Source organism: Leptonotus elevatus, chromosome 17, assembly GCF_054856555.1.
Source record: "Leptonotus elevatus isolate MCC_2025b chromosome 17, RoL_Lele_1.0, whole genome shotgun sequence".
Taxonomy (NCBI): Eukaryota; Metazoa; Chordata; class Actinopteri; order Syngnathiformes; family Syngnathidae; genus Leptonotus; species Leptonotus elevatus.
The window spans coordinates 14,507,860-14,528,263 of NC_141255.1; the positions used below are offsets into that span (position 1 = coordinate 14,507,860).

Genomic DNA, 20,404 nt, shown 5'->3' on the forward strand with positions numbered 1-20,404 from the left:
CCAATCAGCTCCCCAACCAACGTGTGTCTCGCCCAGGTGTCTCTCGTTATCTCGTTACTATGTGTATTTAGATAAATTCACATAGCACTGCCGTGCATCCAACCATTGAATGGCGCCCGCTGACCAGTATTATCACAGACAGCATTTACAGTACATACACACACAGTAGACGGCAACGCTGTCGTGAGTACGTTGATGCTGCAGCCATTTTGGATGAGGCAAAGTGAAGCTATTTGTAAAGATGCCTCATTCAGTTTCTCCTTGGAGATGTATCATCAAGCCACAACTCATTGGATGAATAAGGAACCATTACCTTTGATTATATTATCCCATTCTGACTCAATTTGACAAATTATTTGCCAATTTAATGGCAAACACAATTACCACATCCAATATGGCGGATGCGCTGACATGTCTTTCCGAACGGGCCACCTGTTTGAACGGTGTCTGCAGCAAAATAAAAAAATAAAAAAAGGAAAGCAAAATCCAACCTCATTTTAGATGCCCAAACAATATGTGGTTACCGTGATTTCTTTTTTCAAGTGGCTCTTTAGTTGCCGACACGAATGTAGTTTGTAGCATGTCCCTCCTTACTTGCCGTACGCTGATCTTGTGCGCCAGGGTCTTCGGAACTCCTTATGTTGTTTGGGAATGTCACCCTTTTTATTTGTTTTGAACAAACGGCTATTGTTGGCCATAGCCGACACGAAAACAAGACCAATTCACGAGCGGCGAGCAGTAGCAGCAATGAGCACAAGCAGCCACTGGTCCGCGAGACCTGAGTTGCGTTTACTGACACTCGGACATTAGTATTTGAAAACATAAAATTAGCTACTATGAAAAATATAATAATAACGAAAGTTTATTTTTGGAGATCCATGCTTCAAATGGGGGGGGGGGGGCACAATCATCTTGGTGGGCAGGCACAGACCCCTATGGCCCACCTATGGCGACGGGTGTGCTTCTACAGTTAACCTTGACCTTGGGAGTGCAGTTGAGTTCAAGATGGGGATAAGTGAAAGTGCGGCCACGACGTCTTGCACTTTAATCTCTCCCTTTGTTCAGTTTTCTATTCATAGCCACTGCTTTGAGATAGCAAGTGAGGAGGCGCTTTGTTATGGCCTCTTGAGGATGGAGAGGGAGCAGCGTTGCGGTTCCACGCTCTGGATTATTATCGGAAATTGGCACACTCGTAAGCCAAGGTACTACTGTGTCTTGGAATCGCTTCATATCATTGGAATCACTTTGTTTCAGGAGTGGAAAGCAAAATGGCATCCTGTGGGGCCACACATAATGCACATACCAGAAAAGCGCTACTGATTATTGTCTAAATCTCCTCTCGTCGCCTCCCAAGAGATTTGGGATCAATAACTGCGGTGAAGCCCGTTAATCGGTCATCTTTTGATCTGTCGTGCGAAACGTAGGCTGCTCAGGTTGATTATAACGCTTGCCTGGATTTCACACAGATGATTGCCAACTTCCCAGCATGGAGACCTAACGAGCAGGTGACATTCGCAAGGGAGCGCCGTGTTTACAGGAAGTGTTGCTCTTTCCTAGCTTAGTCTCCACATTGCATGCAGAACGTGATTGTTTGTAGTGACCTCATGACACATCGGCAGGCTTATTTCTGCAAGCGAGCATTTTCCCCTCCTAATTATTGCTCCTCTTTGTGCTAGTTTGTAAAAGACAAAGTGAAGGTGCTGAGCAGTGTGCAGAGTCAGCAGGTGATGTGCCCTGTTGGGAGGCAGCAGAGAAATGGCCAAAGGTTGCAAATTGCTACTCTGAAGGGAGAATCAATTAGGTGCATAGAGGCGAGAAGGTGGTGCATGTTGATGACCTCCTCTGAGACGACTCCTTATCTTCTCTTCTTTTGGTTGAATGTGTGCTGCTTCTCACTGTGTTCTCGTTGCCTTCTAGGTGCATGATGCCCTCCATCTTGAAAGAGGCTTGATCCTGATCCATCCCGCTTCTCGCAGCCCCCCTCTGCACCGTCATGACGTCCCACGCCAGGACACGGACCTGCTTTTTTCTATGCTGCTTCCTTTACACGTTGGCGCCGCTCGCCACGTCAAAGACGGCGATACGGGCGCCGCCGCAGTCTGTTTCCCAAGTGATCACGGCGTCCCTTGAGGAGGAAGAGTATGCGTCGTTTCGCGCCGAGAACCCCGAATGGACATTCAACCATTTGGCGGTGGACTATCGCAATGGCAACGTTTACTTGGGAGCAGTCAATCGCATCTATAAACTGTCGCCGGGCTTGGAGGTGCAGGTGTCTCACGAGACCGGCCCGGACGAGGACAACCGCAAGTGCTACCCGCCGCGGATCGTGCAGCCTTGCAGCGAGCCGCTGACGCTCACCAACAACGTCAACAAGATGCTGCTGATGGACTACCGGGAAAACCGGCTGCTGGCGTGCGGCAGCCTCTACCAGGGCATCTGTAAACTGCTGCGCCTGGACGACCTCTTCAAACTGGGAGAACCTTTCCACAAAAAGGAACACTACCTCTCTGGCGTCAACGAGAGCGGCTCTGTGTTTGGCGTCATCGTTTCCTACGGCAACGCCTCCCCGGACATGCTGTTTGTGGCCACGGCAGTGGACGGTAAACCGGAGTACTTCCCCACCATCTCCAGTCGCAAGTTGGCCAGGAATTCCGAGGAGGATGGGATGTTCGCTTACGTCTTCCATGATGAATTTGTGGCCTCCATGATTAAGATCCCCTCAGACACCTTCACAGTCATCCCGGACTTTGACATTTATTACATTTACGGCTTCGCCAGTGGCAGCTTTGTCTACTTCCTTACGTTGCAGCCGGAAATGGGGGGCGGCCCGACCACTGGATCCTCCTCGGCGGGCCGAGAACAGGTTTACACCTCCAAGATAGTCCGCCTGTGTAAAGCAGACACCGCTTTCAACTCGTACGTGGAGGTACCGATCGGATGTGTCAGCGGCAACGTGGAGTATCGACTGCTGGAGGCGGCCTATCTGTCCAAAGCGGGCGCCAACTTGGCGCGCTCGCTGGACGTTGCGCCGGACGACGACGTCCTGTTCGCCGTCTTCTCCAAGGGCCAGAAGAGGCGGCCGCAGCAGGAGTCCCAGGACTCGGCCCTGTGTGTCTTCTCGCTGCGCAAAATCAACGAGAGGATCAAGGACAGGCTGCAGTCGTGCTACAAGGGCGAGGGCACGCTGGACCTGGCCTGGCTCAAGGTCAAAGATATCCCCTGCAGCAGCGCGGTGAGTACTTGCTTGGACGTACTACACGCTAGTGCTGTCACTATCAAATGTTTTTAGAATCGATTCATATATCGATTATTCAATCGATTAATTGACAAATCAGATTCATTTTCATTTTGCATTCAAATGTATCACAAAAGTTCTTTCCCCCTGATTACTGTTTATTAACCGTTGATTGGTGTTTATTTCGTACTTCGTATTTGTATAGTGATAAAAAAAAAGGGGGGGGTGATGTACCATGTTACTAGTTCGATCAATGTTTCGATCAAGTAAAAACAGATGTTTGCAAATGTCTTACTTTGATTAAACACAGAAGATAATCAGTTTTCTTTCATGAAGCAATAAAGAAATCAGTGAACTGTTGATATGCTGAAATCACAGAATCTGGTAGGGCTGGGTTTAAAAAATGTAATAATCAATATCAAATAGATTTTCCTTTTCAAGCCTAATATTGTTCATAAAACCATGATTTGATTATTTTATATGTCTCTTTTTCCCATAAATTCTTAAGAAATTTGAATTTTAAAGGCCAAAGTTTTTTGTATCTTACTGTTTTCTTGAAATTTACTGTTCACATGAATGTAAAATTATTTATTTTACATTTATGAAAGACCTGACTTATTGCACTTTAAGACAATTCAGAATCTTTTTAATTTATATTTACAATTATTGAATTAGATTATGAAAATATTTTCATCTCATCCTTGCTGATGTCAATGTTTGTGTTACTGCCTCCGCAAAATGTATTTTGGAATTTAATATTTGTTAAGTTTTTATCATATCCTTGAAGTTTATGAATAATTGATGAGCCATAATGAATTGATATTGAATTGAATTGATGCGAATCGAATCGAGAAAAAAAAGAAATCAAACTGAACTCTTGTGAATCGAAATCGAATCGATTGAGGAAATTAGAATCGATACCCAGCCTTAGAATTTGGGCAATTTTAAATGAAAATGGCTCCAAACGATTACTCGATTATTAAAATAGTTGCCCGGTAATTTAATAGTTGATTACTTGTCCATTAATCAATTAATTTTGACAACTCTACAACACGCTTTGTTGATTTCTTGCTGTTTATTTGAGGCAAGCACAGGTAAGCGTGATGCATCTCATTATGGCTGAGATGAAGTACGGGAGGGTGTTGTGGCGTGGGGGCGGCTTGATGAGTGGTGTTTTCTTGGGTGGGTTCGTGCTCCGTCTCATTATGTGATGTGATGTTCACTATTCACTCAGCCTTTTGAAACAATGCAGCCCAATGCTGGGCCAAATTACCATAATTCCATTCGCCCTGTAACAACATTACAGATTCAGTGATTCAGTTCATCACATGCACACACACAGAAAAGAAAGCACGGTTAAATTGGATGCTGAGTGTTTAGACTGCTTTCAAAAGCTCAAACTATCTTATTTCTTCTTGCTTAATAAAAGCGGCCAACCCGAAGGAGGAGAAAATTACCTTTTTGTCCTATTGCATTTGTTTGCTTTTGTAGCAGGCCATGCTAAGTGGATAAAGATATCAGAAAAGGTGCTCCAAATTGCTTCTGACAATCTTCTTACTATATACAGTGCAAACTTGCTGTGAAAGCATACGCCTTTGCTTTATAAAAAGAAGACAATTATGGTTTCATGACATTGTTTAACAAAGAGACAGAAAATAATTGCCCTTAACCTTTTCAAGCTGAATAATAACACATAAAAGGCTGAAATAAAAGCAACGCTAGAAAAAGTAGCAATTTTGCGCAGTTCTTCATTCAGTAGGCGGACCAACAGCAATTCCCACACACGCTACAATAGACAATAAATGTATCTTGTATACTCAAGGTCGTATTTCAGGATCTAAACAGTCCGCTATGCACTTGTGACCTTCGCCGTCGACTATCTCAGGATTTGACCCTTTCTCGTGTCGGCTTCTGGAATCACGACGTAAATCTGGGAATACGTCTTTGGCTCGGGCGCACGCGCCGGACCGCCGTTGTCTGCCCGCTGCAGGGCAGGATAAATTACGCCCACAGCCGGCGGAGCTGTCAGCAGGGAAAGGAAGTGTATGTGTGTGCGTGTGTGTGAGGGCCCACGCTGGGGTTAGCGCTAGCGTGGAATGCTGCCATTCCACCATGCGCCACGGTATCATCGCAGCCACTGCGTGAATTAGACCCTGCTGAAGAAGTGGTGGTGGCGGTGGACACAGCGGGAGATAAATCACACACACGCGCGCTCTCACGTGACGCCAGGACGCTGCAAAAAATTTGATAAATAAGAGGCTTCAGGAAAATTTCATGCAATATTTCATCAAATTAAATAAATACATAAACAAATAGAATAATAAATAAAAAGAGGTTCCGGGATTTGTTTTAAATAAAATATTTCATAAAATTAAATTAAATTAAAATAAAATAACATAAAATAACATAAAATAACATAAAATAACATAAAGTAACATAAAATAAAGTTAAATTTTTTATGAAATATTTTAGAAAATAAAATAAACAAATAAATAGATAACTAAATAAATAATTAAGAGGCTCCGGGATTTTTTAATGAAATATTTCATAAAATAAAAGATAAATAAATAGGAGGCTCTGGGAATTTTTTAAATAAAATATTTCATAAAATAAAATAAATAAATAAGAGGCTCCAGGATTTTTTTATGAAATATTTCATAAAATTAAATACATAAATAAATAAATAAATAAGAGGCTCAGGGATTTTTTTGTTTTAAATATTTCATAAAATGAAATAAAAAAGAAAATAAAACGAAATAAATGAATGAATGAATGAATGATACTGATAGTAACAGCATAAATTCCTAGTAACCTAGGACCTAGTTAAAACTCAACAAGACCAATGTGCCCTGTTGTCTTTGTCCAGCAGCAATTTAACTCAGGTCTGCTTACTGCTTTTCGTAGCAAGCCCAGTTAGAAGCTAAGGTTGGCTGAAGGCGAGCAGTGTTACAAGAACACCTTTGATCAAAGACTTTTTAATGACATCAAACTCCCACTTGGCAAATGATTGCTTGAAACCAGCCTGGGAATGCAAAACGACTTGTAAACATAATCGCCCTCAACATTAAAAGCAATCTGCATCGAAATGTTTATCATAAAGCAAGACGGAGGACTCGTGGATAAATCGTCCCTGGCCGACCATCTGACGGCAGCGGGATATGTTTTCATTCATCCGCCGCCTCGTGATTAGATGGCGCAAGTTGCCCGCCAGATTGCGGCGCTATTCCGTTCCACTGTCCGTCATGTTTACATTGATTAAATCCCGGCACTGGAGGTGATGTGTGTCGTTAGACTCTAAATTCTATTAATCAGAAGATGAGAGCATTCTGGAATGAAATGATGATGTCGTTTGATGATATTAATACAGCGGTAATCTGATGACCTCAAGGCAGCCACCATTTGTCATAGCTATCTTGTTTACGTCATTTGATCGCTGTAAAACTCCAAATCCAGGCATGCTACTTAACATACACTTACATCATCAATCACATCCTATATTGCAACTAATTAAATAATAATGTTTGTTGCTTTTTTTCCAGCATTTTAAACTCGCTATGCTTTTTTTTTTTTGTCCAATTAGAGGACGTGTGAAACCCCTCAACCTCATTACCGAATCTCCCCAACGCACAGATGGGGAGCGCTATTTGTCTCCATGAGTCATGAGCCTCCTTTTGACCAATTTCATGTTTCTCGCTCTGTTTTTTTAATGTAACCAAGGCAACACCCACCCTTGTCACTATCCATGTGGCTATTTAGCATAAGCACAATGTTGTTTTTGGGGGGGGGGGGAATGACAAACTACTTGTGCAATTCATTAAATTATTTTGAACTTCCACCTCTCATTGTTCTTGAGCAGACAGTTGCAATTTACTATTAAAGGTACAAAATCACCCTAAAATCTGATCAAAGTTGTCATAAATGCCCTTATATGACATCATCATATAATGATCACGATCCGATCAAGCGATTTTAATCCAGCCATGAACGATGTGATCTCGTACTAACTGCCAGATTGTTTTTTAGAGCTGGATTCCAGTGATTGGATAATGTTCACAGTATGACGTAATCCTCGATCAGATTAACAATGAAGCCATTCTTCCCCCTCGTGATTATTCATATTTTTTTTAAAGCAGTCCTGAGCTTTAGATCAAATAATGAAAAAGAAGCGCTTTGACTGACTTTGTGACTGTTTTGGGCATGGGAATAAATCAGTTCATCCTCGCTTGCTTTACATAATCTGCTCTGAGAGAGAGGAAGCGGGATATGATGGAGAGGATGGCGAGGATGCTTCCTTTCCCCCCGCCCCAAATGGGCACCACGCTTGGCCGAGCCACATAATGCATGCTCAACAGTATAAGTCTGCAGAAGGGCCCGCGTCCATAGATCATTGTCAAGTGGCATGTGACCTATAAAACCGGCCGCCTGCACTTTACATGTTCGCTCGCTCAGCAGAAAAAAACAACAAAACTGCGGGGTATAAATAAATTTACTTCCACACTTGATTCATTTCTGTCGTCTTCTTATTCTCCCCCTTTCCTCTCACAAAGCTTCTTCCAGCGACTTTCACACCCCTTTAACTCTGATGAGAAAATGACAAGGTCGCGTGCAAGTCCCGAGCAGGCCGTGGCCGTCCGCTCATCTCCTCGCCTAATGATCATTAATTACATGTCATTAACCGACATGCCACGGGTCCTTCTCACACATTCGTCATGTGCCTCTCGGCTTCACATTGGGGATTCGCTCCGATTAATTTGATTGTTCTACACGGCTGTGTCTTTGAGTCACGGCGTCCCTTGTCGTCCCTCGTGTGCGACGTGACATTCTGCTTTAATGCGAACGCTTTTTCCATTTTGACTCGGGAAAAGACGGTCTAACTTGAGGTGTAAGTGGTGTAATCCGATTTTGGTGGATTTGATCGAGGCGCAGGAAGTCTGGAGTGGGCGTCATTCCATCCCAAACCCACAATGGTGCACAATGGAGCAAAACACCCTCTTCTATCAAAAAGTCCACCCATGCACAGGGTTACGTTTAGGTTAACGACAACAACTTCGCATAATTGTATAAACACACTCGCTGAATCATAGATTGGATCACAACATTAATGCAAACTAGGGGTGTCAAAATTAGTGAGTTAATCTTGAGTTAATTTTTTTGCGCCCCTAATTTTTTTTAGCGCGCAATTGGTGACCATCCCTTACTTGGAAAGCCTGTAATGGTGTCGCAACGCAAGCAGGCACGTCCACGTCAAAATGTAACAGTAATAAATCGAATAATAATGCACATATTTGTGAGTCAAGTTGTATTTTACAATTTCATTTTTTCATGTTAAATAATACATTTGCTGATTCAATTTTTTTTTAGGGGTGTCAAAATTAGTGTGTTCATTTTGAGTTAAAGTTCCTTTTTTTTTTTGGGCACCTCAGTATTAATCTTCCCAAGTTAACATGTCATCATCATCGCTCTTTTAAAAAAATATAAATTATTTATAATATTTCTTTATTTCTATTAACTTAAAGTTCCTTTAACGACATCATTTTTTTTAGCGCGCAATTAATGACCGTCCCTTATTATGTCATAATAATGGATATATTTGTGGAGACTGGGGTCAAGTTGTATTTTACAATTTTAAAAATGTGCAGAATTTCACGTTACTTCATATTAAAGATTAGATAACTCTTAATATGAAAACAAAAATGCACTGAGCTGTCACCAATGTCTTACAAATGAAATTATGCCATCTAGTGGCAGTGAAAAATTACCTCAACACAAATCAATACCACACTCGATTTTTACAGTACAGTACATCTTTTTAATTTTAACTCCATTTTATGAATTATTATGAAATTACTGTATCAATGACTAAAAGGTACAGCCATATTTCTATTAGATTAAACATTTTCCACTTTTATGTCAAAAAGATTGTGAAAACTTAGAAAAATTATTTTATTGTACATTTAAAACAGATATAAAATTTGCGATTAAGTCTTGCAATTAATTATGATTTAATATTTTATTCGCCTTTATTACACCCCTAATGCAAACAAATCTGTGACTTCATTGTTTAATGAAACATTGATCTGTAAACATGTGGATTGCACTTCTGAAGCACTGATCTAATCTAGATGCTGCTACATCAGTAGATACATAAAATATATAATCTTACGTATATATATATATATATATATATATTTTTATATATATATATATATATGTGGTGGGGGATGGATGGGGGGGCTAAATGGTAGGCTTAATCAGTTGTCGTTCTGTCCGATGAGTGAGTCTCGGCCACATCCACAGGAAGTGAAAGGCGAGTTCATTCATTAAGACTACCCAGGCTGACCCCCCACCCCCACCTCAGTCTACTTCATCCGACTCCATCCATCCACATATCCGCTATCTGGCTGGCTGGCCGGCCTGCTAATTAAATCTACATACATGATACCAATTGCTAAAGGTCAGTATCCATCATAATATCGTTATTCTGTGATTAGGCAACATTGTCTGCTGGCTGGCACGAGATGCTTATTTAAAGATTTGAATGCGCAAAATATGAGGAAATCACACATTTTCTTGTGCTTCCGCCCCAATTCTCAGCTCTGTTTCTTCTGAATTAGCACCCTGTTGCTGCCCTTTTAGCGTTCTCCATCATTTGCAAGTACTAAAATCAAGCCGTGTATATATCTTCCTTTGTTCGCTGGTGTTGTAATCACCGGGTGGTCTCCTCAGTGGCACGCAAAGGGGAAGTTAAATCTACTCTACGCAATGACAGCGACGACTCAAACTGAATTTTTGCTCGACTTTGTCCGTGTTGGTTAAAAAAATGAAAAGGAAACTCTAGAGATGCCTCCATGAAGCATCAAAAAGGACCCTGGATCACAAGGCATCAGAAGCAGATTTATTCAATTAAATGCATATTTCATTTGAAGAATAACAGTGTCTCATTACAAAAATATATTCCTTTTTTTACAACTCAAGATGCCGCAATGAAGGAATTTCATGCTAACCGAGCAAGCATGCGATTAAAAATCAGGCAAAAAATATACATATTCAAACATATCCTTTATTGGGATTTAATATGCGGTTATTTTCTTCTACTTACTATACTAAAATAAAAAAAATATTAAATGAAAATTAAAAATTAAAATGAACCATGAATTGATCAGAAATACTTTTATTTTTATTTTTTTAATCTACTTCACTTCGAGTTAACTCTGGGTTTTGCCTGGCTCAAAATGAGGCAGAGGGGTGGTATCATCCTGACTATGATGGGTGACTACCGATACCAGGTATCGTATCGGTGCCATTACCAGCCTTAATTTAATTAATTTAACCATGTGAACTATTCTTCCTATCTAGACACTATCTAATAAATATATATGCCTAAATTTATAAATTAAAAATAAAGCTTACTAACCAACTGAAATGAAGCTGGGAATAACCCCCCCCAATTGCACCCTCTGCGATATAAAAATGGCCTTTTACTAGATTGCGATGTCAATTTGAATTCAATGAATTTTCCAGCCCGAGTATGAACGTATCATATAATTACAATGAGCTCAACTAATCCTTTTAGTCAGGACAGTTCTGCCGATCATCCTGACAGGTCAGCAATTTGGCATCATCCAATGCTGTATTATGTCATTATATATTTTAACAGGCGCTACTTTTTTCTATCAAGGGAAAACCTTCCCCTTCAATGACTGATAATGCATGAAAGCGCAACCAGCTCGGCTTGGTATTAATGTGGAATCATCACATTAGAGCGTGGTAGTCGTCCAAATTTGTGTGGACTAATTGTCGGTGAAAGGGATGATGCCATTGCAAGAAAATGGACTCTTTGGAGCCTGTAAGAGCGAAGCAGCGACATGAAATGAAATTTCTCTGCGGTTGAATATGTGTCATTAACTCTGTGAACCGGCAGCCAACGGAACGGGCCCTCGTCGCTGCGCCAGCCAGCCCAGATTAGGCCATACATCAGAGAGCGCTGGAGAGCGGATCTCTTTCAGACGCCGCTAATCGCTTTTTCGCGTGGCCCTTTCTCTTTCTCGCAGCTCGCCGTATATATATATCTGCTGATCCCAACTTCCTCGCGTATGCGGTCCTGGAGCGCGCTCGCTTTGTATGTGGCGCTGGCAGGCGCACACAAGCAGAAAGATGGATACGGCCGAGAGTGACCTGATTCTGCCTCAGCTTCTGGCCACGGTCCAAATATAGGAAGTGTTGCCGCCGCGTGTGCTGGGACTGACTCGGCTTCGTCTGTGTTTGTTTTTCGGCTGTGATGCAGGATAATCAAGGAAACACTCAACAATTTCCTTTTCAATTATCAATGACAACGTATATAGTTAGGTTGACAATAGTTCTCACTGGAAGTCTGGCTTGGATTCTGGTTCAGTTCTTGGTCTGCCCGTCCTTAAAGTACATAAACTACAAACGTAGTTGTTGGGGTTGGAGTTCAGTCTGCAGTAAGATCTAGTTACATTTCTATTCCATTCAGCCATTCATCTATCTGTTCATAAAATATATTAAGATGCCAAAAGTAGTTTGGGGGTTTCGGGTTCAATCCGTAGCCGAGTCAGATCCAGCTATCGTTCCATCCGTCCATCCCTCCGTCTATAAACTACAAGCTACCAATTTATGTGTTGGGATTCAGGTTTAATCTCTGATCTGATTTATCTATCGTTTCATCCATCCACCCATCTGTCCATGAAGTATATCAACCTACCAATATTGTTGTTGGAATTCGGCTACAATCCCTGGTCTGATCTATCTTTTTTTTGCCATCCATCCATAATCTGCCCATAAAGTATACCAGCCTGTCAAAAGAACAAACACCAAGGCCTTAAAAGTGGAAGTCAACCTTAATTATTTCTTGACAAAAATATGTTATATGTGACCTCACTGGTCTAAACATGACACTCTGAATAATATTACATTTGTGGAAGAAATTATGAAGCAAAATCCAGCCCTTTTTATCCATCTCAGGGGGCGGCTATTTTGCCGCTTGCTGTCGACTGATGATGACGTCACAGTTGCTTGGAGCTCAGGCAACGACCAATCACAGCCCACCTGTTTTCAGAAGCTGAACTGTGATTGGTTTTTACCTGAGACCTGAGCGACATTGATGTCATCTTCAGTCGACAGCAAGTGGCAAAATGGCTGCCCCCTGAGATGGATTAAAAACTGGTTTCTGCTGCTTAACTCGTATTCCACCAACACAATATAAACCAGAATACAATATTTAGACTAGTGAGGCTGCATAGAACATATTATTTAAAACATTTTTTTAGGGTTGACTTGCTTTAAGAATACTTTAATCAAACTGGTTAAGTGACTACGTTTACATGCAGTCAATATTCGGGTTATGGTCAGAATTCCGGTTTCTGAAACGGTTGAGGTAACACGTTTACATGAGTGGTGGAAAGAGTTACTCCCGTTTACATGCTCATTTATGTTTAGGGTTAGAATTGGAATAACATGTTCGGACCGCAACGCGCGGACAACGTTATTACATAAATAACGTCATTTCTGCTTTTAACTTACTATACGTTCAATAAAAGACATTATATTTATGTCACATGCCACGCTAAATAAAGTAGTCGGTTTCCGCCCCGCTTCAGAAGTGTGGTTCTTTGCTACGAGTATTTCCGGTGGGTTACACGCCAGAAGCACAGACTTGTATACTTGTATTTACTGTATGTGTATATACGCACAAACTGTGGCGTTTTCGTTGTAGCGGAGAAATCAATGTATTCAAGGGAGGCTCCTTTAGCAAGTGGGACGGAGCTGCGCATCCAAGTCGTGACTACATAGACCAAGACTCCTTGTGAATCAAATAAGCAAAGAAGAAGACAAAGAAGACAATAGCGAGCATGCACAAAACAAAACATTGCCCCGGTCGATCGAGGTATTCCGAATGCGTTTATATGAGCATGAATGTAAGGAATAAAGGAGGCTTTTAAAAACCCAAATAAGAGCATATTTGGGTTATTGCGCGTGTTTACATGGCCTTACAAAACCCAAATATTGCCAATATTTGCGTTATTATTTGGTTATTGCCTGCATGTAAACATAGTCACTGACTAATTGCGTCGAGAAGGCACTCTAAGCTGAGAAAGAAGATTGGCTACCAAAAACAGAGGGTTGGGCCATAGAAACTAAAGATTGACACAACAGGTGATCAAACAATCTGTTCACGAAAGAGTTTGAAGTATTTGTTGACACAATGCATTCATGTTCAGGGACTCAAACAGAGTGATCTATCATTGGCGGGCAAGAAATGTTATTTTGTCATTTCCACAACATATCAGTGTTTTTCAAACGCAAACCTCACGGCGCCGGCATCTTATTAGCACAGCACGTCGAGCGCTGCATTGATATTATTTGCCATTCTGACCCAGGACGTCTGTAGCGCCGCGAGTACCAATGTCATGTTCCGGCGGCGGCGTAATGAAAACGTGTCTGCTTCCTGACAGACAGAAAGTATATTTCACCAGATTGCAGCAGGCGCGCTCACGAAACACACTCGGCGAGATGGCAGATGTGATTGGCAAGCGGCTTGAATAATACGGCGAATAACACGGCGCGGGGCTGCGGGAAGTGATGAAAACACATTTTGCACACGCACACACAAATATGCACACACACAGATAATGTCAAGTGATTTATTTCGGATTATCAAAACCACTTTTGCAGGCTCAGAATCAGGTAATTGCTCTTGACAGGACCGTCTTTGCGTTTTTGTTATTCTCTGAGGAAGCATTTAATAATGAAGGCAGCGGATACTACAACGTTTTCTGATCTGCTAGAGCCTGTTAGCCTTTTAATCTCTGAGAAGATGAAGCACGTCACAAACACAGGCAATACTAGGACGAGGCAACTTTCTGGAATAGCTGGTTTGTACGGAATCACGCTAGCATGCACTCCATTTTGATAAACGCTCCCGTTCATTTGTCTTTGTTTACCATCTCCATTTGTCCTTGTACCTTTTACCCTGTGACCCCGTGACACCATCCAGGTCCGAATACGACTCATCTTAATTGATCATTCAAACCTCTTAAACTTGAAACCCAAAAGCTGACTGTGGTCAAGATAAGCCACATTCCATTTATCTAATGAAAACCAGGGCCTATATTTCTTCTGTCGTGATGATGGCCTCTCGTGAAAGGTTACGAAGAAGCACTACTCCAGCTTTGAAAATAGAAATAGGACTAAAGGAGCCACTTAATCTATAGCATTTCACCTTTGACCGCTTCCCACTTTGAGTTTCAAGCAAATGAACAAGCCCCCCCTCATTTGGCAAGAATTAATGTCTGTCCTGAGTGTGCCAAGACATCACATTGTATTCGGAATAATGGACTTCGTGTGATCACCGCACCATAAGTCAAGTCTTCTATCAGGACTGACGGCTTTTGGATGAATGCAAAGGCGTCATCACCTGCCAAGTCTTCCCTCGCATTCAATCACACGCTGAAGCCATTCATCACACCTTGCCGCTCGCCTCCTAAAAAAAATGTGTTTTCAAATCCAACCCCACACACACACAAGCGGAATAATGACCAATCCCCATTACCATTATTCTCTTATCGAAGCCCATAAGTCATTCTACCCCACCCAGTGTCACGACTGATATAAATATTGTCTGGCAGCGGGGTGGAATGCCGCATACAAACAAGAAATGGGCCTCAGACTTGTTTTTCCTTCACAAAGATGGCTGCTGAGAGTACATCAATGCATTGCAGGGATTTGCTTTAAAGCATCATGACGCTTTGTATCATTCGCTATTTTAATATCTTGCCACGCTGGCGTTGGTCGGACTGCGGGGAATCATGCCTGACGGCTCAGCCTCTGGCGCTGCAGCCTGACGGCGGTCCTCTTCCATCTTCATCATTTCCTCGCGCTCGTTTCCGCTCTTCACAACAACAAAAGTCTTCTCACGGGGTTCCTACTGGGGGCTTGGAATTTTGCACCTTTACGATTTGAAGTGCATGAAATTGTAATAGTGTCTCTACACACCATAGTAATTTGCCCGTTAGATGAAGTCAGTGAAATGAAACAAGAAGGAGTTGTACGAGGTCTTAGTCGTAGTTTGTTATGAAATATATATTTTGTGAAATATAACTTTTCTGGCAAACCTTGTACCTCTGGTGCCGTTTGAACAGAGCGTTCCAAATTACCTGGGGTAATGTGCCACATGCTGCTTCACCATGCCATTATTATATCTATTCCAGGAGTCTGCAACCTGTGGCTCTGGAACCACATGTGACTCTTTAGTCCCACTCCTGTGGCTACCTGTGGATCTCTAAAAACATTGTTTTGAAATTATTATATATTTTTTACATTTACATATTTAAATGAATTAATTAGTTTGGATTTAAAAAATGAATAGTTAAATATTCAAAAAACTTCAGAGTTCAGAGTTTAAAAAAATCAGCTAAACATGTTTAAAAAGTGACCATAAAATATCAAAAAAGGAAGACGAAAAGCAGAAAATTACCATATAATGTACATAAAATTGCCGTAAGAAAATGTATTTAAAAAAAGAAAATGTTAAAAAATGTACAATAAAATATACAAAAACAAAAGAAGAAAGAATATACAAAAACAAAAAGAAGAAAAATAACCTTAAAATGAAAAATTATACACACAAAAATCCCAAAATGGAAAGGTAGAAGAAAATGAATCTCAAAGTATTGGATGCTCCATATTTCTGGTTATGGTTCAGCTCTAATTAGCTCTTGGGCCCTTGGTACAACACTAATACACTGTTTTGTTCATCATAATGTTGAAAGGTTTTGTAGCTCCAGGCAGATTATTTTTTTTCATTTATTTGGCCTAAAATCGCTCTTTTGACAGCAAAGGTTGCTGAGCCCTGATCTATTCACATGTTGTGGAAATATTTTCGTAAAAAACGTAAATAATTTCATTGTTGTTGGTCACTCCCACGCAGCTCCTGACAATCGACGACGACTTCTGCGGCCTGGACATGAACGCGCCGCTTGGCGTGTCGGAGATGGTGCGTGGCAGGCCCCTCTTCTCCGACGCCAACGACAAGATGACCTCCGTCGTGGCCTACGTCTACAAGAACCACTCGCTGGTCTTCGTGGGCACCAAGAGCGGACGAGTCAAGAAGGTAAGCGGAGTCACCTTTCCAAAAAGCAGCGTAAGGTTCTAAGGGAGTACGTAGCATACGACAGGAAGGATAGTGGTAGTAAGGCGGATTGACTTTCAGGCAAACACGCTGAGTCGGCTGTATTTGCAGCGGCGAGTGGTGCGTGTGTGTGCATGCGTGCGATGAATTTGAGTGTGTTGTGAGGAAGCGGAGGTGTGATCAAGAGAGCCCCTGAGGGGGGATTTGATTCCTCCAGCCAAACCTATCTGGTATCTCGCTACATCCTCCTCGTCCATTACACACACACACACACACACACACACACACACACACACACACACACACACACACACACACACACACACACACACACACACACACACACACACACACACACACATGCTTCCTGTGCATCCTCTGCATCACAAATCTACTTTTTCTCCACTTTGGACTTAAATCCCGGCCCCCCTGGGGGGCGGAAATGGGAGCCCACGTCAGCATGTTGCAGAAGTTGCTAGACGGCACACATCAGCATGTTGTAGAACTGATTGGACTTCTTATCAGTTTCTTCAGGCACATTTAAGTTCAAATACAGTTTTTGACTTTGTATTCATAGCAATTTTCCGCCTGTGACTAAGAAGGGAGTTTGACTGTCTTTGAAGCAAACCGGGTTCTTTTTGTACCATGTAGCATGTGAGGACATCATCACCTCCCTGGTGGAACACGTTACACGCTGAACGATATTCGGCAAGGCTGCGGGCAAACACGATTTGTTAAGCGAAACATCACTGGTATAAGCCAGGCTTGAGCGTGTTGGGGGCTTGTACCATGGGCATGCCCCCTCGGCCCTTCTCCGGGCTAATGGGATGAAGTTCTGCCGCGAGGTGTGATCGACGGGCGCTAGCTTGTGCACCTCTTTTTGGCTCTTGATGTTAGGCCGTGGCTGTGACTAACTGTGGACCAGTGAGCCTGACGGGTCTGGAGAAAGTGAGGGAAGGTTGAGCTGGAGGACAGATGTCGAGTTGCAGAGCTGAGAAGTGAACCGGAGAAATATGGCCGAGCGCTGCCCACACACACAAGCAAACAGTGATTTTGACACTGTTTGTTATGCTTGATTGCCGGTCCCTTCCTGTGTTTGTTTTGCTGCTTTTATTGCGCACGGGGGCCCCGGGTGGCTCGGGCGGCACTCTCTCTCGCAATAACCATCACGCCGCACAGCAACTATGTAATCATATTTTATACCTGCTGCTCCCGTATGATAATGAGCAGCAAATTTAGTGCATGTGGGTAATAAAAGTGTCTTTGCTTAAGCATGCTTACAAATACAGTCAGGTTATACGCGGGTTTACGGCGTACAGCCACTTTTTTTTTCAGTCAGCATTGCGTATACCCACGTGTAAATAATTCCTGATGCGCACCGTTCAGTAACATCTGTTTACCAGATTACCCATTGAATGGTGAAGCTATAGCCCGGGGTGTCAAATAAACGGCCCGCGGGCCGGATCAGGCCCACAAAGGGGTTTAATCCGGCCCACCAGATGCTTCTGTAAAGAAAAATAAAAATAAAAAATAAGAATAATGTCGGACCAATTATTCTGGAGGCCAAAATCAAAACATATAAATTCGTAATTTCACAAACAATACTCAAGAGTTCAACCTGTACACGGAATTGACCTGGATATCATTATTTTACACACGACCTAAAGTTACGGTTTGTTGAAAAAAATAAAAAATAAAAACATAGACCAACATAAATCAAACTGAACGCGAACACATTTAGCTACTCGTAAAACAAACATATATGATATGGATTAACGTCCTATAACTTCGTTAACTGCGCCATGCAATACATGCTGAAAAAATATGCAAAACAGGTATATATAACGCGCCTGGAACTTATACGAACAAAGTGTTACCGCGTTCCATTTGCATTTGTGTTATTTTTTGGAACAATATAATGACAGTTGAGCCCCGCAATTTAGGGCTGACCTGCAAATAGCGAAAATCTGTGTATAACTGACACCAATTGTTTTTAAATTATATACCATGATTTTACCTGTCCGGCCCCTGAGCTAATATGAGTTTTACACCCTCTTCTGGCTCTAATGGGCTCTTTGCACAAATCCACTACTTCCTGAACCCAATACCACTCTTTCATGATTGGACAAACTGATTAATCCAGGTGTGTCTGGCCATTGTCGTCGTAATTACTGAGGTCAGGCACACCTGGATTCATCAGTTTGTCCAATCATGAAAGACAGGAAATGAAGGAGTAGTACTGAGTTCAGGAAGTAGTGGATTTGTGCAAAGAACCCATTGGCTGGTACTCGCTGCATTCGCTGATTATATTGGCTAACATTATGCATGAGTACGGAGGCAGAGAAGGGTGGGTCATGCCGAGGAAAATAGTCCTTCAAATAGTGTCTTGAGCTGTAACGGTGCCCGGAGTTTGAGCTCAATAGAAGCGATTTGCTCCCAAACACCAGAGATTTGCTCGCAATGTGGATTCCATCCCTGGGGTGGGCGCCGCTGGTTACACACTAAACTGCATCATTTTATGATAGCCTAAAACAATATTGAAATCTAATAGTGTCTATTTTTCACAATTTTTTTAGTTTATTAAATTTAATTTTACAGCATTATTTATACTGTATATTTGTCTCATGATAAGTATAGGTTTTACTTTAATTCAGAATAACTACGAAACAAAAAAAAAAGTAATAATTATACCCACTAGGTTTAGTTTAGAAGATTTAATGTGAAATTGGTCTCTTCAGCTTGTGTCCATATGGCAAACATGTTGGACAGAAGGTGATCAATATCCCACTATCACAAGTGCACGCGCACGCACACACAGCCCCATTACAAGCCAATACTCCCCTCCCATGCGCGCCAGGCTCCTCCCCGGTCGTTAAAGTGTATACCATTAGATGACATCACGGGCAATAAAAGACAACAGCACAACAATAAAAGGTCCAAGCCTCGGTCCACCTCCTTTATCAGTGACTTTATAAGCCCCCTTCCTGACTAATGGATGTTGATTTATATACACTCACCCACCTCAACTTGTTCCATCCATAAGCCTCCCCCCCTTCCTCCCCTTTCCTTGGTCACCCCACCAGCTTCCCTCATTCTTTTTTGGCTTTTATCCGTTATTTATAGTGCTGTGAGCGACACATCCGTCTGAATAAAAATGAGCGTTACGGTAAAATAGAGTGGATAGACCTTAATGCACCGCTGTTGGGGGCCAGCTCCCTTTTATGACATCATGAATTTAAGAGGGGCGGGAAGCGTTAGCAAATGAAATTTTGTGTGCTCGTGAAATGTTTCTATTTGAGGACTTGGAATAATATTTTGTTTGGCCTGCGGACTCGACTACATCTAACGGCCATTACGGCAATTGATGGCTTAATTAAAGAGGCATCGTTTGCAAATGTGAGCTATGGCTAGACGAGGATCTTCATTGAATATAGACAAACACTTGTGTTACAGGTCAAAGGTGAATAAAAAGCTCATCCTGAAGATAAGGGCTAATGTTGTCTTACGTCAACCAGATCCAAACCTCTTCGCCTGATTGGGAATATCTAGATCAAGATACATTGTCTCACCCTTGTCAGGTGTTAATGTTGTTTTCAGTCAAGCCATAAATCAGTCGGCTTCACACAAAAAAATCTAAGAATGCTTTACAGCCAAATAGCACTAATAAATAAACACGAGGCTTTGCCAAGGTCGGATCGATGCGGGCCGGCAAATGTAGAAATGTGCTCCTGGATTCATTCCCTTGTTGATTTTATGATCATCTTCATGCAAAAAAATAAGTAATTGCAGGAATGAGTCACTTTTCCAAGTAACTTGGAACTCACTTATGATTTGCCGTTTAGTTGACGGTGGGAGAGGAAGAAGTGGCAGAAAATTCTGGAAAAGCTCAGTTCCTGAATTGAAAGGGGGTCTCGGGAGTTGGAGTAGCGCTTTGAAGAAGTGAGCGCAACATTTCCTCGCTTTTTTTGCTTTCATGGTCGACCAACTTTAAATTGGTTCCCTCTCGAAAAGCAGACACTTGA

The 20,404-nt window shown here is 42.0% G+C and overlaps 1 protein-coding gene across 1 annotated transcript in view; it reads left to right on the forward strand.

The window, feature by feature from the left end:
* plxna4 (plexin A4) overlaps positions 1 to 20,404 on the forward strand; it is a 149,314-nt gene that overhangs the window by 11,203 nt on the left and 117,707 nt on the right. The window contains exons 2-3 of the mRNA XM_086060010.1: positions 1,918 to 3,232; positions 16,182 to 16,364. Coding sequence (XP_085916136.1) covers positions 1,994 to 3,232; positions 16,182 to 16,364 — 1,422 coding nt within the window. The 5' untranslated portion in view covers positions 1,918 to 1,993. The remainder of the gene's footprint in view (positions 1 to 1,917; positions 3,233 to 16,181; positions 16,365 to 20,404) is intronic.